The sequence below is a fragment of the Oncorhynchus kisutch genome, linkage group LG29 (genome assembly GCF_002021735.2).
Source record: "Oncorhynchus kisutch isolate 150728-3 linkage group LG29, Okis_V2, whole genome shotgun sequence".
In the NCBI taxonomy this organism is placed as follows: Eukaryota; Metazoa; Chordata; class Actinopteri; order Salmoniformes; family Salmonidae; genus Oncorhynchus; species Oncorhynchus kisutch.
The window spans coordinates 13563213-13589203 of NC_034202.2; the positions used below are offsets into that span (position 1 = coordinate 13563213).

General features: G+C 44.8%; 1 protein-coding gene across 4 annotated transcripts in view; it reads right to left on the reverse strand.

Annotated features, from left to right (window-relative positions):
* Positions 1-2592: 2592 nt before the first annotated feature.
* Positions 2593-25991, reverse strand: part of arhgef28a (Rho guanine nucleotide exchange factor (GEF) 28a) — a 127004-nt gene continuing 103605 nt past the window's right edge. For all 4 annotated transcript variants that reach the window (XM_031808824.1, XM_031808823.1, XM_020466279.2 and 1 more), the window contains 2 exons: positions 16110-16431; positions 2593-4857 (listed from right to left, as the gene is read on the reverse strand). In XM_031808824.1, the coding sequence (XP_031664684.1) occupies positions 4679-4857; positions 16110-16431 (501 nt within the window). In that variant the 3' untranslated portion in view covers positions 2593-4678. The remainder of the gene's footprint in view (positions 4858-16109; positions 16432-25991) is intronic.

Sequence of the window (25991 nt, forward strand, 5' to 3'; positions counted from 1 at the left end):
CTTACTTTGATTGGACTAAATTGTTTTTGGTATATTTTAGTCGTCACTGTATTAGACTAAGCATAGGTGATTTGATGATGTTGAAATGTTGAAGTTGAAATGGTGATGGAATTAGTGGAGGCAACGCCTCCAACTTGCGTTAACTCTCCGTGGTTCTAAATCATTAGTTGTTTAGTAGTCCGAAAATGTTGGAAACATTAAATTGCTTGACCCTGCTGTAGGTCATGTAACTGTTTGTTCAATGCAATATGCTTTATGGACTTCACTGGACAGACGTTGGTCTCCAGTTTTGTGATGAAACAACCTTTATTTTACTAGGCAAGTCAGTTAAGAAGAAATTCTTATTTACAATGATGGCCTACCCCGGCCAAGGCCGGACGACGCTGGGCCAATTGTGCGCCTCCCTATAGGACTCCAAATCACGGCCGGATGTGATATAGCCTGGATTCTAACCAGGTACTGTAGTGACGTGACACCTCTTGCACTGAGATGCAGCGCCTTAGACCGCTGCCCCGCTCGGGAGCCCAAAATATATCACGGTGGCAAGGCATACTTTTATTTAACTAGGAAAGTCAGTTAAGAACAAATTCTTATTTACAATGACGGCCTACACAGGCCAAACCCGGACGACGCTGGGCCAGTTGTGCAAATCACGGCCAGTTGTGTTACAGCCTGGATTCGAACCCGAGTGTAGTAGTGGAGTAGTGATGCCTCAAGAACTGAGATGCTGTGCCTTAGACCGCTGCACCACTCGAGACCCCCAGCAAACAGTATGAACTAACAGGTTATAGCGCAAATACAAAGGTTGTTAATATGGATTTTATTCTGTCTTGGCTTCCCCACTGTTTTACACACGCACCGCTACTGTATGTTAGTCGACCAGCGCGAGTCGACTTGATTACTATCTCTCTCTCTCTCCCATCCCTGCTCCCCTTGTCAGTCACAGACACACACCACACTGCCCTTACCCCTCTCCATGCTTGAGCAGCTGCTTGGCTTCTCTCTCCCTCCTGCAATACAGGAGGAAAAAACGATGGTGACGGTGCAACGTTGAAAGTCACTGAGCTCTTCAGTAAGGCCATTCTGCTGCCAATGTTTGTCTATGGAGATAGCATAGCTATGTGCTCGATTTTATACACCTGTCAGCAACGGGGGTTGCTGAAATAGCCGAATCCACTAATTTGAAGGGGTGTCCACATACTTTTGTATATATAGTGTATAAACAAACAAATGTAAAAGATTTTACAATTACAGTTCATATAAGGAAATCAGTCAATTGAAATAAATTCATTAGGCCCTAATCTATGGATTTTACATGACTGGCAATAAAGATATGCATCTGTTGGTCATAGATAAAAGAATAAAATTTAAGGTAGCGGCGTGAAACAGAAAACCGGTCAGTATTTGGTGTGACCACCATCTGACTTAAGAAATACATTTGATTGATTGATACTGTATTGCCACTAGCAACTTTGGTCTCACCAGTTACCAGCCTAACAATGTTTCCCCTTAAATATCTCCATTGTATGTGTTTGTGTCAGTCCCCCATTGAGAGCTCATCTTTATTCAGACCTGCATGCTTCTCTAGTGAACACACACACATTTGTGCACACACACACACACACACACTTACACAGTGCTCCAGCCTCTCCTTCCGCTTCACTCCCTTTGGCAGCCCCTGCCAGGTTGCCATGGTAACATCCGGAAGCGAGTCCCTTTGTGAAGGTTCTGGAGAGTTAAAATAAAACAAAAGGAACATTTTCATTTTCATGCTACTCTCGCTTTCTGCTCCAGCTTCAACATACTGATACAGTACAACAATCCTATGCCGCACGCACCCACGCAAATCCAATTAGACTAGGTATGCCACCAGAGACTCAAAGCGCTGATATTGCAAAGACTAATCTCAGTTTGAGCTGCAGAGCTGGCTATTGGGAAATAAGGGTAATGGAAACAGTGGAAACACGAAAGAGGCCACCTGGAGAATAGAAGGAGATCAAACACTGGGACTAAACAAACCCATCAAGGTCAGCAAAAAGATAAGTCCTCTTCTACTACCCTCCAATTTCACTCCCTGGAGAGATTATAGGAGGAGAAAATAAGGGAGAGGGAGGGGTAGAGAGAGAGGGTAGAGGTGGGGGGGGGGGTTGAGGTAAGAGGGCTGTTGTATATCTTATTCATGTTTAGGGAGACAGGCAGGCATGTCATACTAACCTTAGAGCCAGCGAGTGAAGCGATGCACCTGCTGGCTTGCCACCTGCCACCTCTGGCACCTGTGTGTCGATTCATCAAGGTGTCTGCATTTGTACGTGTCTATATAGGGCGGATGACTGGGCCAGCTGAACACCATCTATCCCCACATAACATATTCCAATAACAGGCACGTTCAAACCACTGACTGGTATACAGAACTCTCTCAGTCAAGTCAACATGACTGAGGTAGTGTTACAGTGTACTGAACCGAAAGGGATGTCAGTTTGGTGGTTTTACCCATAGAATTTGAAGGAATTCTCAACCTATTCCTATGGTTTTACCCTCCTGTTACATTCGTGTTTCAGAAGAAGCCGTATAATAACAATACAAACAAACACATATAAATGATTTGCATTTATATTCCACGATATCTAATAGAGAGTAATGATGTAAACAAGACAATGTACATAACCATATCTCCGTGTTATGATGCACTACAGACCAATCCAACGTACAACATAACATAACCCAACAAGGAGTACTTATAAAACAGCGATAAAGCTCATCGACTATAAATAAATGAAGGCAGTGAAATATACACATAAAAGTAAATCGACTGTATCACATAGTATCGACAACAAAAATCGTAACATAACCATTGTGCTGTTTTATATGTACGTCGATAAAGCTACCTATTACAATACCCTTGTGTATAACTAGATACTACGGCCGACTTCCAAATGGCACAGTATTCTCTATATTTTTCACACTTTTGACCAGAGCCCCATGAGCCCCATGGGCCATGGTCAAACCTGGAGCACTATATAGGGAATAGTTAACCATTCAGGACACACCCTACAATGTCCTTTAGGCTTAACGCTTTATTTTTGTTTTTAATGGTGGCTGCAGGACAGCTAAAGGCTGACTTTCAGGACATCTCAATGGTCATTAAAAAACAAAACATATTGGCACTAAAGTAGAATATGAATATTCAAGTGCAATGGTACAGCTCTTAGTGAAAAAAGCAAGGTCACCTCTTAAGTGCGTACAAGATTAATTTCATCAGTCACCCTTCAACCATAGCTTACTACCCCATTACAATATCATTGCCGTGCATCACATTGTGATGCTTTTGCTAAAAAGATGTGAGGCATCACAATGTGGTGCATATAAACTGATACCAGGCTGACTTCCCAACTACTACTGACACGTAGACTTTGCTAATATAGTAACTATATGTCAGACAAAATCCTAAATGACTGAACACCAAGTACAAGAAACAACATGCTATGAAATATGTGCCTTGATGAAAACAATGTAAAAATGTTTTTTTTTTTTTTTAAGAATCATAAAAAACTATTTAAAGAAAATAAAGAAAATTGACATATTTGGTATCATTCACATCCAAAGTATTGTTTACATATAGAGTGCACTCTGTCACAGATGTAATACTTCAAAGTTCATTGAACATACAGTATAGGAATGTTTCTGCCCTATGGTTTTTGACCCCGATATGCAGTTGACCCTAATAAAATCTGTACTTCATCATATAGGCGGTAGTAGTGCAGTGTACGCTACTGTATCATTGATGGATTGCTATAGTCACAACATTATTCCTTAAAATCACAAGTCCTTCAGATGAAAACAAAGGCGTAGCCAGACAGGCTGAGAAACACACCAAATCCCTTCTGATCATGGCATTTCACCTCATCCTTCACATCTAATGTGTATGCCGCATCCCGCTCGCCTTGTAAATAGAGCTTGTCTGATGAATGGGCGAGCAGCAGTTTATTCCGCCACTAGACAATCAACCACAGACCGACTGTAGAGATTCAGCCTTTCTAGTGATATCTGACCCTCTGCTCTCTCTTTTTCCCCTGTGGTAACAGAGTAGACACCATTTCATTTGGGGAGAGCCTAATAAATAGCGCTGGACGGATGGGGACTAAAGGACAAGGGAGGGACAGAGAGAGGTAGACTGAAGCAGACTTAGGGCAGTGTGGGCCAGGGAAACAGAGAGATGGAGACTGATACGGGGGTGAGGAAAAAGGGGGAAGGCACTGCAGTAGGGTTGGGCAGGGGAAACAGAGAAATTAATTATGTCAATGGAGGGCCTCAGGCACAAAGGCCCGGTGGCAGCCCTGGAGCTGAACTCTAAACAGAGACGGATACACACACTGTACATTCATGGACAAGTATAAACATATAGCAGTGTAAAAGTCTCTCTAACAGGCAACACTTGGAGACACATATGGAGGGCACCTGGCACAGAACACAGAGGGCAGAGGGGCAAAGAATGATGGGGAAGGGAGATTACTTTATATGTGCCAGATCTGGTTCTTCTTAAAACCTGGCCTAGCTATTTACTGTCCAGTCTGAGCCATCAAAGTCAATCCAGTCTGTGATTCTGAGCCTTCCTAAATCCATATCAAGTCTTTTGAGTCCTGGATTTGAACCAGAGGGTTTAAGGTCTGTTTGTCCAGCCTCAGAGGTACACAATGTTCTCCTCTCCCCCCTCCTCCCCATCCACACTCTCCGTCTCCAGTGGGACCAAGGAGGAGAGGACCAGTTGGTGATCGCCATGGTGAGGTGCACCCGGATATTGTCCAGACACAGTTGCCGTCGAGGACCACGTCTCCCTCACATAGCTGTGTGTGTTTATATCTGTATGGGTATAAATACATTATGTTTATATTCATTCATATTAAAGAGATAGTTCACCCATAATACAAAATGACACATATTACAAAATGCCACAAAAGTATCTACAAGTGAAGCAAAACGCAATGTTACTTATAGATGATTTGAACATACTGCGAAAAATGCTAATATTGGTCCCATGACTTGAATGGGATTTGTGCCACAAATGCTATAACGTTAGCAAGTGGAAACAGTGCCAGGGAAACTAAACCAAAGCATGGATTGCTGTCATACCTTGTCAATAGGAAACCATTATGTAATTTGGATGAAGTATCCCTTTAAGCAATTAATCATAGATATTAATCATAGATATTCAAACTTAACCAACCACCAGCATTAAAGGCTCAGTACATGATTTTCCTGTGTTTTATATATATTTCCACACTATGAGATTGGAATAATACTGTGATATCGTGAAAATTATGATAATGCCCTTTTAGTGTAAGAGCGGTTTGAAAAGACCACCTGAAATTGGTGGGATGGAGTTTTGGCCTGGCTGGTGATATCACCAGGTGGTAAATTAGTTAATAGACCGATAAAAAAAGAGAGTTCCAATAACAGCTCGTTTTCAGTTTTCCCCGCCCCACTCAGACCACTCCCAGACAGTCCTAGCTAGTGCTGAGCGATTAGTGCTTTTTGAAGTTGGTTTCGGTTAGAATATTTTTTTGAATCATTAAATGCACTATGGGTTGAATGTTGTAACTGCTCATCATTTATTAACCATTCAACGTACTTTACTTTTTTGTCATTTTTTGTCATTTTACCCCCTTTTCATGATATCCAATTGGTAGTTAACAGTCTTATCCCATAGCTGCAACTCCCGTACGGACTCGGGAGAGGCGAAGGTCGAGGGCCATGCGTCCTCCGAAACACGACGCTGTGTGCCAAGAAGCAGACTTTGGTCGCCAGTTGTACGGTGTTTCCTCCGACACGTTGGTGCGGCTGGCTTCCGGGTTAAGCGAGCAGTGTGTCAAGAAGCAGTGTAGAACATTGATTCATGTCACACTGCTCGCTTACCCCGGAAGCCAGCCGCACCAATGTGTCGGAGGAAACACCGTACAACTGGCAACCGAAGTCAGCTTGCAGGCGCCTGGCCCGCCACAAGGAATCGCTAGAGCGCGATGGGACAAGGACATCCCGTCAGGCGAAACCCTCCCCTAACCCGGATAACGCTGGGCCAATTATGCGCCGCCTCATGGGTCTCCCGGTTACGGCCGGCTAGCCTAGTGCATCACCCCCAACGTAGCATTGCGGACTTCTCCATTGACAATGATTGACTTCCGCTGGAACCCAAAGAGTTTCATGCATCTGGTGGACATGAGGTGAAAGAAACACAGACCGGCCAAGTAGCCACACGATGGATCATGGTCATTTTAGTTCATTATAACGTTTTCTGCCATAAACTATGTAGAACGTTGTAGAACATCTGTTGGAAAATCCCTACTACATTGCACCGTTCGGGCATGATCTGGTTTATCTCTAGAGAAAATGCAGTGCAAGGTGCACATTGAGCTCACAGAAAAAAACGGAACGAAATGGAATTGAAATAATTGAACCGACGTCGGTCAATTTGTTTAAAAAATCATCAACATTTTGGTTAATCGCGTAGCACTAGTCCTACTAAAATTGTTGCTTAAGCTTTGTTTATTTTGTACCATTTTAATTGAAAACAATCAAAGGTATTTAATTGTTACCCAGAAAGTATTGAGATAAACCTTTAACTATCTCTCTCACATACAACAGCCAGACATGAACAATAATAATTTTAAACGAAACACAGAGCCAGAGGAGAGAAGGGAGGAGGGAACGACAAAGGAGAAAGTGGGATGAAGAGAAACTGAACAGGAAAGAAAATATAAAATAATAGAACAGCTAACTAGATAAATAGCCCATCAGGATGGACGCGGCTGACTGCCCACTATAATGAGCTCATCCTAAAGTTGTTGAGCCTCATCCATCTCCTCTCTAACTACATACATCAACCACCGCAGCTGTGTGTAGGGGGGTGTGTGTGGGGGTGTGTGTGTCATACATCAACGACCGCAGCTGTGTGTGGATGTGTGTGTGGTTGTGTGTGTGTCATACATAAACCACTGCAGCTGTGTGTGTGTGTGTGTGGGTGTGTGTGTGTCATACATCAACCACTGCAGCTGCATGCAGTAGTGTCCTGTTTCCTCTCAGCACAAGAAATTCAATGAATAACACAGCCTCAGTTCAGCCATTGATAACATCTCTTTTCTCTTTTACTTAAAAAAGAGTTTCACTGACTGTTGTCATTTTGGCACTGTCATCATTATCATTAGGAACAAAAATGACACCTGCAGGCCCAGATGGGGCCCTCAGAATGAGGAAGGAGGGAGAGTGTGTGTGTCTCTGTGTTTGTGTTGATGTGTGCATCACAGGAGGCTTCTGAGGGGAGGACAGCTCATAATAATGTCTGGAACGGAGCAAATGGAATGACATCAAAGAAATGGAAACCAGGTGATCAATGTATTTGACACCATTCCACCTTTTCCGCTCCAGCCATTACCACAAGCCTGTCCTCCCCAATTAAGGTGCCACCAACAACCTGTGGCGTGCATGCAGTTGTGCATGTGTGTATGTACGTGCACACGCAAGTGTGTGCTTGTGTGTGTGTGCATGCGTAGGACAGGTGCATAGCCATGGCCTTGGAGTGAGTGAAGGGAGTGTTCGACCATTAAACCATTAGGTGGGGTGAGTTACGTCCAGAGGGGTGGATACTGTCTAGCAGTAGAGCTGGTGTGCTGTGGTAAAAGATTGTGTGGTCTATAAAATCGCCTTATTGTGTTCCCACAGGAATTGTTTTATTTGAATTGAACATTTATTTAACTTGGCAAGTCAGTTAAGAACAAATTCTTATTTACAATGACAGCCTACCGGGGAACAGTGCCTTGTTCAGGTGCAGAACGACAGATTTTTACCTTGTCAGCTAAGGGGTTTGATCCAGCAAACCTTTCAATTACTGGCCCAACGCTCTAACCACTAGGCTACCTGCCGCCACAGAATGTGTTTGACTGCCTGAATACCACTGGTGTGTGTGTGTGTGTGTGTGTGTGTGTGTGTGTGTGTGTGTGTGTGTGTGTGTGTGTGTGTGTGTGTGTGTGTGTGTGTGTGTGTGTCACTGTTAGCCATGATCTTAGGTTTTTCACTGGGTTCTGATAGACAGGGCTGTACTGTAAAACCATAGGAAACAGACTTTCTTACTATCTTACTGTCACTACACTCCTCACAGGGACGTGGGTCAGACTGATCGGAAGGCTACAAGAAATGGAGGCCATTTTGGAAATGTAATAGAAGGGGATTACTGTTCAAATCAGTGACATAAAATGCAATGGGATATTTTGAATGAATTTAACACCAAGTGTAATGTCAGGAGGCTTGTCAATTCATTAAAAGGCCAGTGAATCAGGATTATCTTCACACTAAGGGACACTCACAGAACTACAATGAGATTCTATTTCTATGGGTCCAGGACAATAACTCACTACACTGTCATACTGAGCACTGATCTTCATAGCTTTCATCACATCTTTCTTTTCAGAAGCAAACTAGTATTCTGGTACATTACTTATTTTCAAAAGGCCATAATTATTCAACAGCTAGGCGAGATGAGAATATCTGATTGGAATCAGTGGATCAAAAGTTGTTTCAGGAAATTCAATCTTTCCAGTTTTTCCATTATCACTGTGCAGGAGTACATTATGGAAATCCTGAGAGAAGGAACAATCCCAAAGGCCCTGTGTGAGGGAGCAGAACAGTCCACACCTGGAGGAGAGGATGAGAAATAGAATCAAACTTCTGATAGCTCTGAGCAAGATATGGAGGATGGAGGATTTCCATCTGAAATAAGACCTTTTTTGGATCAAATACTAGCTAAATAAACTCTATAGAAAAAAATATTCAAGGTGAGATATTGGCTTCCTGGAAGCTATTCTAGTTGTGGGATGTGAGAGTTCTGTAATGTGGGATCGTATACAGACTCGGAGTGCACTAATACAGTATACCACCAAATACAATGCATTAAATAGTAATGAATTATGTATTGTGGTTAGATCTTATACCGTCTATGAGATCAATAGAAGGTAAGAAGGTGAGATACACTGTATATACAAAAGTATGTGGATGGGATTCTGTTAGATGACTAATGTGGTGTAGATGGTCGAGCGGCTTCACTGTAAGTATAATGTATGTTTTATATGTGACCCATTTCAGGAAACAAGGCGTATGTCGCAAGTTACGACTTCACAGAAGAGCCATTTATTTGAATGTTGTTGTTTTTTTGGTCAAAATGCATTTTTAGGCAGAAATGCCTTCAGGAACATGTGAACTTTCATGTGCCTTAATAACAAACTTGTATGCAATCTGCAATACAAATAAAATAGTTAAATTACGAGCCACGTTGGTTAAGCCACAGAAACAGACACCAACCTTCCCACTAGCCATGATTGGCTGAGATAATGAGTGGGCTGAACATACCAAGAGAGGAGTTTGGATTGGTCTACCATATAGAAGGCATCTGTCTATTTGAGCTGGTCAGTCTGTGTTGGTAATCCTGTTGAACGCAGATATAACACGTGTCTAATTTTGACAGAAAGTGGTTTCATTTCAAGCTAAAGTGTACTGTTAGCTAGCTAGCTCCCTAGCTAACGTTACGTGTATGACATTATCATTCGTGTCCCAGAGCCGTTTGCTTTGCTAGTTAGAGCCTAATGTTAGCTAGCTAACGTTGAACCTGGTTGGTTAGCTCCCAGCAGATTCATGCAGGGTAGTAATGACATGATTTGGTACTATGTTCATTGTTGTTTAACTAGCTAACGTTAGCTGGTTGGCTCGTTAGCTAACATTACGTGATGTGTGTGATCTTACATGTTGTTTACCTAGCTAGGTTCATCAAATCAAATCAAATTTTATTTGTCACATACACATGGTTAGCAGATGTTAATGCGAGTGTAGCGAAATGCTTGTGCTTCTAGTTCCGACAATGCAGTAATAACGAACAAGTAATCTAACTAACAATTCCAAAAAACTACTGTCTTATACACAGTGTAAGGGGATAAAGAATATGTACATAAGGATATATGAATGAGTGATGGTACAGAGCAGCATAGGCAAGATACAGTAGGTGATATCGAGTACAGTATATACATATGAGATGAGTATGTAAACCAAGTGGCATAGTTAAAGTGGCTAGTGATACATGTATTACATAAGGATGCAGTCGATGATATAGAGTACAATATCTACGTATGCATATGAGATGAATAATGTAGGGTAAGTAACATTATATAAGGTAGCATTGTTTAAAGTGGCTAGTGATATATTTACATCATTTCCCATCAATTCCCATTATTAAAGTGGCTGGAGTAGAGTCAGTGTCATTGACAGTGTGTTGGCAGTAGCCACTCAATGTTAGTGGTGGCTGTTTAACAGTCTGATGGCCTTGAGATAGAAGCTGTTTTTCAGTTTCTCGGTCCCAGCTTTGATGCACCTGTACTGACCTCACCTTCTGGATGACAGCGGGGTGAACAGGCAGTGGCTCGGGTGGTTGATGTCCTTGATGATCTTTATGGCCTTCCTGTGACATCGGGTGGATGGGGGGGTGTTCCCTCTGCTGTTTCCTGAAGTCCACAATCATCTCCTTAGTTTTGTTGACGTTGAGTGTGAGGTTATTTTCCTGACACCACACTCCGAGGGCCCTCACCTCCTCCCTGTAGGCCGTCTCGTCGTTGTTGGTAATCAAGCCTACCACTGTTGTGTCGTCCGCAAACTTGATGATTGAGTTGGAGGCGTGCGTGGCCACGCAGTCGTGGGTGAACAGGGAGTACAGGAGAGGGCTCAGAACGCACCCTTGTGGGGCCCCAGTGTTGAGGATCAGCGGGGAGGAGATGTTGTTGCCTACCCTCACCACCTGGGGGCGGCCCGTCAGGAAGTCCAGTACCCAGTTGCACAGGGCGGGGTCGAGACCCAGGGTCTCGAGCTTGATGACGAGCTTGGAGGGTAATATGGTGTTGAATGCCGAGCTGTAGTCGATGAACAGCATTCTCACATAGGTATTCCTCTTGTTCAGATGGGTTAGGGCAGTGTGCAGTGTGGTTGAGATTGCATCGTCTGTGGACCTATTTGGGCGGTAAGCAAATTGGAGTGGGTCTAGGGTGTCAGGTAGGGTGGAGGTGATATGGTCCTTGACTAGTCTCTCAAAGCACTTCATGATGACGGATGTGAGTGCTACGGGGCGGTAGTCGTTTAGCTCAGTTACCTTAGCTTTCTTGGGAACAGGAACAATGGTGGCCCTCTTGAAGCATGTGGGAACGGCAGACTGGTATAGGGATTGATTAAAAATGTCCGTAAACACACCGGCCAGCTGGTCTGCGCATGCTCTGAGGGCGCGGCTGGGGATGCCGTCTGGGCCTGCAGCCTTGCGAGGGTTAACACGTTTAAATGTCTTACTCACTTCGGCTGCAGTGAAGGAGAGACCGCATGTTTTCGTTGCAGGCCGTGTCAGTGGCACTGTATTGTCCTCAAAGCGGGCAAAAAAGTTATTTAGTCTGCCTGGGAGCAAGACATCCTGGTCCGTGACTGGGCTGGGTTTCTTCCTGTAGTCCGTGATTGACTGTAGACCCTGCCACATGCCCCTTGTGTCTGAGCCGTTGAATTGAGATTCTACTTTGTCTCTGTACTGGCGCTTAGCTTGTTTGATAGCCTTGCGGAGGGAATAGCTGCACTGTTTGTATTCAGTCATGTTACCAGACACCTTGCCCTGATTAAAAGCAGTGGTTCGCGCCTTCAGTTTCACACGAATGCTGCCATCAATCCACGGTTTCTGGTTAGGGAATGTTTTAATCGTTGCTATGGGAACGACATCTTCAACGCACGTTCTAATGAACTCGCACACCGAATCAGCGTATTCGTCAATGTTGTTGTCTGACGCAATACGAAACATCTCCCAGTCCACGTGATGGAAGCAGTCTTGGAGTGTGGAGTCAGCTTGGTCAGACCAGCGTTGGACAGACCTCAGCGTGGGAGCTTCTTGTTTTAGTTTCTGTCTGTAGGCAGGGATCAACAAAATGGAGTCGTGGTCAGCTTTTCCGAAAGGGGGGCGGGGCAGGGCCTTATATGCGTCGCGGAAGTTAGAGTAACAATGATCCAGGGTCTTTCCACCCCTGGATGCGCAATCGATATGCTGATAAAATTTAGGGAGTCTTGTTTTCAGATTAGCCTTGTTAAAATCCCCAGCTACAATGAATGCAGCCTCCGGATAAATCGTTTCCAGTTTGCAGAGAGTTAAATAAAGTTCGTTCAGAGCCATCGATGTGTCTGCTTGAGGGGGATATATACGGCTGTGATTATAATCGAAGAGAATTCTCTTGGTAGATAATGCGGTCTACATTTGATTGTGAGGAATTCTAAATCAGGTGAACAGAAGGATTTGAGTTCCTGTATTTTTCTTTCATCACACCATGTCACGTTGGTCATAAGGCATACGCCCCCGCCCCTCTTCTTACCAGAAAGATGTTTGTTTCTGTCGGCACGATGCGTGGAGAAACCCGCTGGCTGCACCGCTTCGGATAGCGTCTCTCCAGTTAGCCATGTTTCCGTGAAGCAGAGAACGTTACAGTCTCTGATGTCCCTCTGGAATGCTACCCTTGCTCGGATTTCATCAACCTTGTTGTCAAGAGACTGGACATTGGCAAGAAGAATGCTAGGGAGTGGTGCACGGTGTGCCCGTCTCCGGAGTCTGACCAGAAGACCGCTTCGTTTCCCTCTTTTTCTGAGTCGTTTTTTTGGGTCGCTGCATGTAATCCGCTCCGTTGCACTGGTTGTAAGGCAGAACACAGGATCCGCATCGCAAAAAACATATTCTTGGTCGTACTGATGGTGAGTTGACGCTGATCTTATATTCAGTAGTTCTTCTCGGCTGTATGTAATGAAACCTAAGATGACCTGGGGTACTAGTGTAAGAAATAACACGTAAAAAAAAAAAAAATGCATAGTTTCCTAGGAACGCGAAGCGAGGCGGCCATCTCTGTCGGCGCCGGAAGTCACTAGAGTCATTGTTTACCTAGCTAGCTACTTGTCTTAAGCTAAAGTGTACAACACCCGTTGAATATGGCCGGGGTTAGTAAACGTCGGCAAAAAAGAGTAATGAAATTGTTGCCAGCAGAGCTAGTTAGGCTGTTTTCATGTTATCCATAGGTGAACAAATCATTGGCCAGATCGTCAAGTGTGCGATCTGAACGCTCCGAGAGCGAAGCGAGAAGGGTTGTGCTAAAGCTTTAGATGGTGTGAACGATGTTGAATGGGTGTAGACAAAGAAGAGCTCTTCACTAGATACCAAAACATTCAAAGGCCTTTTTCTCAAAAGTAAGTTTACAAGTTTATCAACTTTGAAAGCAGAATTACTTTCCAATTTTTCCTCAAAAATGCAGTGTATGATATACCATTTTGTAGCTCTGGGTCTCTACTTTTGCTACATAAGACCCTTCAAATGACTGGATTTGGCTAATTTGGCTACCCGTTGCTCACAGGTGTATAAATTCAAGCACACAGCCATGCAATCTCCATAGAGAAACATTGGCAGTAAAATAGTCTTACTGAAGAGCTCAGTGACGTTCAACGTGGCACTGTCATAGAATGTCACCTTTCGACAAGTCAGTTTGTCTAATTTCTGTCCTGCAAGAGCTGCCCAACTGTAAGTGCTGTTATTGTGACATGGAAAAGTCTAGGAACAAAAATAGCTCAGCTGCGAAATGTTAGGCCACACAAGCTCACGGAAGGGGACAACCGAGTGCTGAAACACGTGTAAAAAGAATCATCGGTCCTGGGTTGCAACACTCACTACCGATGTCCAAGCTGCCTCTAGAAGCAACGTCAGCACAAGAACTGTTCGTTGGAAGCTTCATGAATTTGGGTTTCCATGGCCGAGCAGCCGCACACAAGCATAATATCACCATGCGCAATGCCAAGCGTTGTCTGGAGTGGTGTAAAGCTCACGGCTATTGTAATGGAAATGCGTTCTCTGGAGTGAGGAATCACGCTTCACCATCTGGCAGTCCGACGGACAAATCGGAGTTTGGCGGATGTTAAGAGAACGCTACCTGCCCCAATGCATAGTGGCAACTGTAAAGTTTGGTGGAGGAGGAATAATGGTCTGGGGCTGTTTTTCATGGTTCGGGCTAGTCCTCTTAGTTCCAGTGAAGGGAAATCTTAACGCTACAGCATACTATTCTAGACATTCTAGATGACTCTGTGCTTCCAACTTTGTGGTAACAGTTTGGGGACTGGCCCTGTTTCAGAATGACAATGCCCCGATGCACAAAGAAAGGTCCATACAGAAATGTTTTGTTGAGATCGGTGTGGAGGAACTTGAGGTCAGGAACACCTTCAACACCATTACCGCCCTCCAAGCTCATCACTAAAGCTAAAAGTCCTGGGATTGAACACCTCCCTCTGCAACTGGATCCTGGACTTCCTGACAGGCTGGCCCCAGGTGGTGAGGGTAGGCAACAACACATCCGCCATGCTGACCCTCAACAGAGGGGCCCTTCCTGTACTCTCTGTTCACCCACGACTGCGTGGCTGGCACAACTCCAACACCATCATTTAGTATTTGGTATATTATTAGGATCCCCATTAGCTGTTCCACAAGCAGACCCCCACACACACACACACTGACGCCAAACACACTCCGAAATAGAATAGACACACTTTCACACCCTTCACATACCGTACACTGCTGCTACTCTGTTTATTATCTATCCTGACTAACTAGTGACTTTTATCCCTACCCACGTGTACAGTACATATTACTTCAATTTTCTCGTGCCCCTGCACATTGACTCGGTACCAGTACTCCTTGTATATAGTCTTGTTATTGTATTACTTTTTAACTATGCATTGTTGGGAAAGGGCTCGTAAGTTAGCATTCCATGGTCAAATCTACACCTGTTGTATTCGGTGCATGTGAAAAATAACATTTTATTTGATTGATTTGAACACCCGTCAATCCTGCTGACCAGTCAGATAACATACTGTACATCTCTAGCTGGACAGGAGCCGTGCATTATGGGGACTTTCTGGGGTCGCAGAGGGATGCATTGTGGGTAAGATGTCATGTATGATCAGGCCCTGTGGTAGATGGGGTTAGAAGTATCCATACCTCTGTCTTCGTGACAAGAGACTGTGATTCTACGGTGGCTCATGTGTGGTCAATAACAGTAGGGGATAATAAGGCTATCGATGGAGAGAGAGATTGTGCTCTGGTCGCAATCTTTAGTAAACAATGCAGCAGCCTGTTTTGCTGATATTTACTATAGCGAAAACCATTAAACAGGCCATTAAAACAGTAGCATCCCTTCTAGTGTATATTCAACACGTGGCCCTCATTATAGTTAGTAATACTTTCACCTCACTGGTGTAATGTACATGTCTACATGCACATTACACCAGTGAGGTATAACAGTTGAAACCTGTGAGACACAGACGCAGACAGATGTCAGCTGACACATCAGCAGTTAAATACAGATTAATATGTGTGTGCATCTCTCATCCCTTCCTCCCCTCCTCCTCCTGCGATGACAAATCGTGCTGTAATGAGTTTTGTAAAGATTTTTCAGATCAATGTTCCAACCCATCAGCCATGGGCTCTGAGCCGTGACTCACACGCTGTTGTCCGCCCCGGCCCCCGATGCGCAATAGATAGAGAAAACATAGATTTTTTTTCTCTCTCCTAGGCGAAAAGGGGCCGGGCTGGTGGGGGGTGGGGGGGTCAGGTTTGAGGGGGGTTTCTTTGCCAGGAGACACTGATTAACTGGGAAAGAAGGACAAACTGAGACAGGATGGGAGGTGTGTGTGTGTATCATACATAAACCACCACAGCTGCATGCAGTAGTGTGCTGAATTACATTTGCTGTGTACGGTGGGTACAAAGGTTGTGTTTTCTCTCTCACAGGTAGGACTCATGATATCATGTGTTAGACAGACAGATAGATACAGGAGAAAAGAGCCTATTATATTGCTGATGCCACATGTAGTTATATGCTATTTAGCAGTCAATGACAGATCCCATCATATCATCCTGTGTGTTATCAGTCAAATTCAACAGAGAAAGCCTGAATTCATCCTGTATTTAGGATTAGTGAATAAACAATCTTTTTAACAGACATGGATTCACACAACTTTACTGAGCTGGGTCTTACCGTTGGGTGTGTGCTCTGTCCCCTGTCCACCTGAGGTTGTGTAGAGGTACCCAGTGACACCGGCACCCCCCGCCCAGCACTGGGGTGTGTTTGTGTCAGGGTGGAGCGTGTGTCTCTGGCTGGAGCGGGCCAGTATGGTGTTCAGGCTGTTGTGGGCTCGAGGGTCATCTCCGTACCCCAGGGTCCCACCTCTCTGGTGCTGCTGTATGTGGTGGTGCATGTGGCGGTTATTAAGCACCTTCGACGTGGTGAACGCTGCCTCATTGACAAACACTGAGCCGGCGTTGTCAAGATGGACGCCGGACTGACCAGGAAGTGAGTCCTATGGGAGAATAAAGGAGAAGAATTCCATGTTAACACAACTCTGACCATGATGACAGCATGAACATAAACATACAGGGAAACCATTATGCAACACTATGTTATTGTGTACATAATGTTGCTGCTACCGTCTCTTATGACCAAAAATAACTTCTGGACATCAGAAAAGCGATTACATATAGAAATGTGTTGTGTAGAACAAACACGTGTGACACGTAGAGTAAGGAATCACGTCAGCTCTATTCATGACATTTCTATCTACAACGTTTGCATACTGAAAGAAACGTTTTCCTTTAAGTCCAACAAGAAAGATATCCTGCTTTCACTGGAACAGGCCCAGATCCACGCTTTTTGCGTGAAGAAAAGATGCCGGAAAAGATTGAGGATCCTTCTGAGAATCCGTAGGCGAGCGAGTAAACTCCCAATGCCTGCCATTCTTCTTGCTAACTTGCAATCGTTAGAAAATACATTGATGACCTACTATTAAGATTATCCTACCAACGGGACATTAAAAACTAACATCTTATGTTGTTTCACCGAAATGTGGCTGAATGAAGAAACGGACAATATAGAGCTGGCGGGATTTTCCATGCACCGGCAGAACAGAGACGCTACCTCTGATAAGACGAGGGGTGGGGGTGTGTGTCTGTTTGTCAATAAAAGCTGGTGCACGATGGTGCAAGAAGTCTCGAGGTATTTCTTGCCTGAGGTAGAGTACCTTATGATAAGCTGTCGACCACACAATTTACAAAGAGAGTTGTCATCTGTATTATTCGTAGCCGTCTATTTACCACCACAAAACGAAGCTGTCACTAAGACCGCTCTCAACCATCTCTATAAGGCCATAAGCAAAGAAGAAAATGCTCACCCAGAAGCGTCGCTCCTAGTGGCCAGGGACTTTAATGCAGGCAAACTTAAATCAGTTTTACCCCATTTTTACCAGCATGTCACATGTGCAACCAGGGGGGAGAAAAAATCCTAAAAGCTCTCCCCCGCCCTCCATTTGGCAAATCTGCCCACAATTCGATCCTCCTAATTCCTGCTTACAAGCCAAAACTAAAGCAGAAAGTACTAGTAACTTTGCTCAATACGGAAGTGGTCAGATGATGCGGATGCTACACTACAGGACTGTTTTGTAGCACAGCCTGGAATATGTTCCGGGATTTATCCAATGGCATTGAGGAATACACCACCTCAGTCATCGGCTTCATCAATAAGGGCATCAATGACGTCGTCCCCACAGAGATTGTACGTACATATCCCAACCAGAAGCCGTGGATTACAGGCAACATCTGCATTGAGCTAAAGGCTAGAGCTGCCGCTTTCAAGGAGCGGGAGACTAATCAAAACGCTTATAAGAAATCCCGCTATGCCCTCCGACCAACCATCAAACAAGTAAAGCGTCAATACAGGATTACGATTGAATCCTACTACACCGGCTCTGACGCTCGTCGGATGTGTCAGGGCTTGAAAACTATTACGGACTACAAAAGGAAACCCAGCTGCCCAGTGACCGGAGCCTACCAGATGATCTAAGTGCCTTTTATGCTCGCTTCGAGGCAAGCAACACTGAAGCACCCACGAGAGCACCAGCTGTTCTGGATGACTGTGTGAGAACGCTGTCGGTAGCCGATGTGAACAAAACCACTAAACAGGTCAACATTCGCAAAGCCGCTGGGCCAGACGGACTACCAGGGCGTGTACTCAAAGCAATCGGTAGCCATGAAGTGCTTTGAAAGGTTGGTCATGGTTCACATCAACAGCATCCTCCCGGACACCCTAGATCCACTCCAATTCCCATACCGCCCCAACAGATCCACAGATGACAAAATCTCAATCGCACTCCACACCGCCCTTTCCCACCTTGACAAAAGGAACAACTATGTGAGAATGCTGTTCATCGACTACAGCTCAGCATTCAACACCATAGTGACCACAAAGCTCATCACTAAGCTAAGGACTCTGGGACTAAACACCTCCCTCTGCAACTAGATCCTGGACTTCCTGACAAGCCGCCCCCAGGTGGTAAGGGTAGGAAACAACATGTCTGCCACAATGATCCTTAACACTGGGGCCCCTCAGGGGTGTGTACTTAGTCCCCTCCCATATTCCCTGTTCACCCCTGACTGCGTGGCCAAACAAGACTCCAACAGCATCATTAAGTTTGCTGATGACACAACAGTGGTAGGCCTGATCACCGACAACGACGAGACGGCCTTTAGGGAGGAGTTCAGAGAACTGGCAGTGTGGTGCCAGGACAACAACCTCTCCCTCAATGTGAGCAAGCCAGTGGAGCTGATCGTGGACTACAGGAAAAGGCAGGCCGAACAGGCCCCCATTAACATCATCGGGGCTGTAGTGGAGCAGGTCGAGAGTTTCAAGTTCCTTGGTGTCCACATCACCAACGATCTATCATGGTCCAAACATACCAAGACAGTCGTGAAGAGGGCACGACAAAACCTTTCGCCCCTCAGGAGACTGAAAAGATTTGTCATGGGTCCCCATGGCAACTGCTCAGCATCTGACCGTAAGACGCTACAGAGGGTAGTACAAAGGGCCCAGTACATCACCGGGGCCAACCTTCCTGCCATCCAGGACCTATATAATAGGCGGTGTTATAGGCGGTAAAATTCCAAGATAGCGTAGCAATCGGATGTGTGTTTCGTCTAGTTCCGTGTTAATATCGTTTTATATATTGTTTAACTCGTTTTCGTTCGTATATATTTTAATCTCACTTTCCATCTACAGACTGAATATACTCTCCTGCAACCCGACTCACCCAATGTCGGTCAAACCCTGCCAGTCTGCACAGCGCGATATCAACCCAGAGCATATCGTACTGCTTTTTCTCTACCACATCTCCGGATTCCTAACGCAAGCTCTGAACCTTTACACAGAATCATCGCAGCTAGCTAGCTGCAGTCCAAGTGGCTACTCCTGGCTAACGTCCCTGTCCCGAAGCAAGCACAAGTTGGGCCTAGCTCGAGGCTATCTCCCGGCTTAACGAAGAGGTTCACCAGCTAATTCGTTGGCTACAATACCTCTTTTGCAAGCTCTTCGGTTGAGACATTGCTAAACATTTTATTCACTGCTTATAGCCTTTACCCTTATCCTACTCCTCCTATCCCCGGCCCACTAGCTGTCTGAATCGCTGTGTCTCCAGCTTAGCCTAGCGTATTAGTGACTACTGATTCGCCTCCCTGACTCACCTATTGCTACTCATTGGACCCTATGATCACTCGGCTACACATGCCTCTCCCTAATGTCAATATGCTTTGTCTATTGCGGTTTTAGTGATTATTGTCTTATTTCACTGTTTTCACTGAGCCCCCAGCCCTGCCCAATATGCCTTAGATAGCCCTTTTGTTCCACCCCCCACACGCGGTGTTGAGGCACCTGGCTTAACTGGTGCCTCAAGAGACAAAACCTCTCTCATCGTCACTCAATGCCTAGGTTTACCTCCACTGTACTCACATCCTACCATACCCTTGTCTGTACATAATGCCTTGAATCTATTCTTCCACGCCCAGAAATCTGCTCCTTTTACTCTCTGTTCTGAACGCACTAGACGACCAGTTCTTATAGCCTTTAGCCGACCAGTTCTTATAGCCTTTACCCTTATCCTACTCATCCTCTGGTGATGTAGAGGTTAACCCAGGTCCTGTAGCACCCAGTTCCACTCCTATTCCCCAGGCGCTATCATTTGTTGACTTCTGTAACCGAATTAACATCAGAAGCCTTCTCTCTAAGTTTGTTTTATTCACTGCTTTAGCACATTCCGCCAACCCTGATGTCCTACCCGTGTCTGAATCCTGGCTTAGGAAGGCCACTGAAATTCCCATCCCTAACTACAACATTTTCCAACAAGATGGAACTGCCAAAGGGGGTGGAGTTGCAATCTACTGCAGAGATAGCCTGCAGAGTTCTGTCATACAATCCAGGTCTGTGCCCAAACAATTCGAGCTTCTACTTTAAAAATCCACCTTTCCAGAAACAATTCTCTCACCGTTGCCACTTGTTATAGACCCCCCTCAGCCCCCAGTTGTGCCCTGGACACCATTGATTGCCCCTCCATCTACAGTGAGGGAACAATGTATTTGATCCCCTGCCGATTTTGTTTGCCAACTACGTTTGCCAATTTTGTACGTTTGCCAAAATAAATGACCAGTCTATAATTTTAATGGTAGGTTTATTTTAACAGTGAGAGACAGAATAACAACAAAAAATCCAGAAAAACTAAAGGTCAAAAATGTTATAAATTGATTTGCATTTTAATGAGGGAAATAAGTATTTGACCCCCTCTCAATCAGAAAGATTTCTGGCTCCCAGGAGTCTATTATACAGGAAACGAGCTGAGATTTGGAGCACACTCTTAAACCTGGTGGCCAACTACAAGAAATGTCTGACCTCTGTGATTGCCAAAAAGGGTTTTGCCACCAAGTACTAAGTCATATTTTGCAGGGGGGTCAAATACTTATTTCTCTCATTAAAATGCAAATCAATTTATAACATTTTTGACATGTGTTTTTCTGGATTTTTTTGTTGTTATTCTGTCTCTCACTGTTCAAATAAACCTACCATTAAAATTATAGACTGATAATTTCTTTGTCAGTGGGCAAACGTACAAAATCAGCAGGGGATCAAATACTTTTTTCCCTCACTGTATCTTCAGAGTTCGTACCGTTAGGTGACATAAAATGGGATATGCTTAACACCCCGGTCATCCTACAATCTAAGCTAGATGCCCTCAATCTCACACAAATTATCAAGGAACCTACCAGGTACAACCCTAAATCCATACCCATGGGCACCCTCTTAGATATCATCCTGGCCAATTTGCCCTCTAAATACACCTCTGCCGTCTTCAACCAGGATCTCAGCGATCACTGCCTCATTGCCTGCGTCCGTAATTGGTCCGCTGTCAAATTACCACCCCTCATCACTGTCAAATGCTCCTAAAACACTTCAGCAAGCAGGCCTTTCTAATCGACCTGGCCCAGGTATCCTGGAAGGATATTGACCTCATCCCGTCAGTAGAGGATGCCTGGTTGTTCTTTAAAAAGTGCTTTCCTCACCATCTTAATTAAGCATGCCCCATTCCAAAAATGTAGAACTAAGAACAGATATAGCCCTTGGTTAACCCCAGACATGACTGACCTTGACCAGCACAAAAACACCCTGTGGCGTTCTGCATCAGCATCGAATAGCCCCCGCGATATGCAACTTTTCAGGGAAGTCAGGAAACAATATACACAGTCAGTTAGGAAATCAAAGACTAGCTTTTTCAAACAGAAATGTGTATCCTGTGGCACTAATTCCAAAAAGTTTACGGAGACTGTAAAATCCATGGAGGATAAGAGCACCTCCTCCCAGCTGCCCACTGCATTGAGGCAACCAGGCATCCACTGTCACCACCGATAAATGTACAATAATCGCTCATTTCAATAAGCATTTTTCTACAGCTGTCCATGCTTTCCACCTGGCTACCCCTACCCTAGGTCAACTGCCCTGCACCCCTGCAGCATCTTGCCCAAGCCCCCCTCCCCCGCTTCTCCTTCACCCAAATCCAGACAGCTGATGTTCAGAAAGAGCTGTAAAATCTGGATCCCTAAAAATCAGCCGGGCTAAACAATCTGGACCCTCTCTTTCTAAAATCATCCGCCGAATTGTTGCAACCCCTATTGCTAGCCTGTATCATCTGAGATCCCCAAAGCTTGGAAAGCTGCCACGGTCGTCCCCCTCTTCAAAGGGGGAGACACTCTAGACCCAAACTGTTATAGACCAATATCCACCCTACCCTGCTTTTCTGAAACCTTCGAATGCCAAGTTAACAAACAGATCACCGACCATTTCGAATCCCACCGTACCTTCTCCACTATGCAATCTGGTTTCCCAGCTGGTCATGGGTGCACCTCAGCCATGCTCAAAGTCCTAAACGATATCATAACCGCCATTGATAAACCGCCATCGACCTGGCCAAGGCTTTTGACTCTGTCAATCACTGCACTCTCATCGGCAGACTCAATAGCCTTGGTTTCTCAAATGACTGCCTCGCCTGGTTCACCAAATACTTCTCAGATAGAGTTCTTTGTGTCAAATCGGAGGGCCTATTGTCCGGACCTCTGGCAGTCTCTATGGGGGTGCCACAGGGTTCAATTCTCGGACCGATTCTCTTCTCTGTAAACATCAATGATGTTGCTCTTGCTGCTGGCGATTCTCTGATCCACCTCTACGCAGACGACACCATTCTGTATACATCTGGCTCTTCTTTGGACACTGTGTTAACAAACCTCCAAACGAGCTTCAGTGCCATACAACACTCCTTCCATGGCCTCCAACTGCTTTTAAATGCTAGTAAAACTAAATGCATGCTCTTCAACCGATTGCTGCCTGCACCAGCCCGCCTAGCATCATTACTGTGGACGGCTCTGACTTAGAATATGTGGTACAACTACAAATACCTAGGTGTCTGGTTAGACTGTAAACTCTCCTTCCAGACTCACATTAAGTATCTCCAACCCAAAATGTTATCTAGAATCGGCTTCCTATTTCAGAACAAAGCCTCCTTCACTCATGCTGCCAAACATACTCTCGTAAAACTTACTAACCTACTGATCCTTGACTTCAGCGATGTCATTTACAAAATAGCCTCCAACACTCTACTCAGCAAACTGGATGCAGTCTATCACAGTGCCATCCATTTTGTCACCAAAGCCCCATATACTACCCACTGCTGCGACCTGTATGCTCTCGTTGGCTGGTCCTTGCTACATATTCGTCGCCATACCCACCGCTGCGACCTGCATGCTCTCGTTGGCTGGTCCTTGCTACATATTCGTCGCCAAACCCACTGGCTCCAGGTCATCTATAAGTCTTTGCTAGGTAAAGTCCCGCCTTATCTCAGCTCACTGGTCACCGTAGCAACACCCACACGTAGCACGCGCTCCAGCAGGTATATTTCACTTGTCATCCCCAAAGCCAACACTTCCTTTGGCCACCTTTACTTCCAGTTCTCTGCTGCCAATGACTGGAACTAATTGCCAAAATCACTGAAGCTGGAGACTTATATCTCCCTCTCTAACATTAAGCATCAGATGTCAGAGCAGCTTATTGATCACTGTACCTGTACACAGCCAATCTGTAAATAGCAAACCCAACTACTTCATCCCCATATTGTTATTTATCTTCTTGCTCTTTTGCACCCCAGTATCTCTACTTGCACATCATCATCATCATCTGCACATCTATTACTCCAGTGTTAAGGTTACATTTGTATTATTTTGCCTCTATGGGCTATTTATTGCCTTACCTCCCTAATCTTCTACATTTGCACACACTGAAGATAAAATATTATATTGTGTTTTTGACTGTACGTTTGTTTATGTGTAACTCTGTGTTGTTGTTTTTGTCGCACTGCTTTGCTTTATATTGGCCAGGTTGCAGTTGTAAATGAGAACTTTTTCTCAACTGGCCTACCTGATTAAATAAAGGTGAAATAAAAACAAAATAAAAAGTAAAGCCCATAAAATTGTCAGAGACTCCAGTCACCCAAGTTATAGTTTTTTTCTGCTACCGCACGGCAAGCGGTACCGGAGCACCACGTCTAGGACCAAAAGGCTCCTCAACAGCTTCTACCCCCAAGCCATTAGACTGCTGAACAATTAATGAAAATCGCCAACGGACAATTTACATTGAGACCCCCCCCTCTTGTACACTGATGCTACTCACTGTTTGTTTGTTACTTTTTGTTTTAGCCTACTTGGTAAATATTTTCTTCTTCTTGAACTGCACTGTTGGTTAAGGGCTTGTAAGTAAGCATTTCACGGTAAAGTCTACACTTGTTGTATTCGGCACATGTGGCAAACAAAGTTTGATTTGATTTTTCACTAAGAAAATTGTTTGCTTGAGTCAACAGCATAACCATTGCTACACATCTGGGATAGTAAAGTAGCCACAGTGGCTATTTTAAACAAATGGTTTATTCAAAAACAGAATTATCATCCAAAATCATATTTGATTTAAATAAAGGTACAATTAAAAAAACATTTTTTTAAAATGTATACAGTAAATCATATCCAGATCACTGCTGAGGGGGAGCTGGGTTCCCTCTTCTTGGCAAGGTGGTGTAAACACCCTCCTTCTCTGAGGCCATCTCACCAGAGAGGATCTGAGGAGGGAGGGTCGGTAGAAGTCACTGGATCGGTCTCTGACCCCCTGACCATCTCACCCACTGCCTGGGGCTAAATGTGAGCCCTGCCTCCATACAGATCAGTGGGGAAACACTCAGACTGATCCCAAATTGCACCCTATTCCCTTCATAGTGCCCTACTTTTGACCAGGGACCATAGGGAATAGGTTGCTGTTTGGGATGTAGCCCGAGAGTGCACTGCTGCCATATAAATAAGCCTGCCGTGACTCCCTACTCCTATCACGCATGTTAGTGGTGGACTGCTAATTACGTCTGAGCTTTGAGACAGATCAAATGAATGGAGCAGGAGAACATAGCCTGGATATAGCATACAGAAGAGAAGTACGTAAATGAGAGAGAAAGAGGAGAGTGACACGCATATTTTAATTTTATTTTTTACCTTTATTTTACTAGGCAAGTCAGTTAAGAACAAATTCTTAGTTTCAATGACGGCCTAGGAACAGTGGGTTAACTGCCTGTTCAGGGGCAGAACGACAGATTTGTACCTTGTCAGCTCAGGGATTTGATCTTGCAACCTTTCGGTTACTAGTCCAACGCTCTAACCACTAGGCTACCCTGCCGCCCCATATGAGACCCCCTCCATTCCACTCTCTACTCATTGAATCATAGTACCTGCTGAACATCACAACACGAGGCCTAGAGGGTAAATTCATGAGGTCATTGGTTTTAGCATACAAGGTCCTGTAGAGAGCCGTGTTTTTTTTTCTCTCTCTCTCCCTCTCTCTCTCCCTCCCTCCCTCCCGCTCTCTGCCTCTCCCTGCCTCTCCCTGCCTCTCCCTGCCTCTCCCTGCCTCTCCCTGCCTCTCCCTGCCTCTCCTCTCAGCTCGGGGGCATATTTCACTGCAGGCACGCTCAACTTGCTTTTCAAACAAAGCATCGATATGAATAATTAAAGTTTTTCTGGAGAGGATTGATTGGTTTGCAGGGTTTGAGTGCCTCTGCTTTTAAATATTTTGTAATTGGAGCTTTTATTCACAGTGGTTTAATTATCATCAATCATTAAGATGTTTATTAGCGAACGGACCTGCTGAGCCCCGAGACGGATGCCGCTAAAATTCCTCTCATTACCACAGGTCGTATATCAACGGCTGGATTGAATTGTCTGTTTGACTGAGTAGGCCACCGTAGCTCTGGCTGCTGGCAATACTTTGTCCTGGGAGAAAGGCACTTCTCATTAATGCACTACTTACCCAGGGTGAAACATGCCCTTGGTTCACACACACATATACACACACTTACAGTATACGTACACCAGAGGAGGCTGTTGGGAGGAGCTATAGGAGGACGGGCTCATTGTAATGGCTGGAATGGAATGAATGGAACGGTATAAAACACATGGAAACCACATGCTC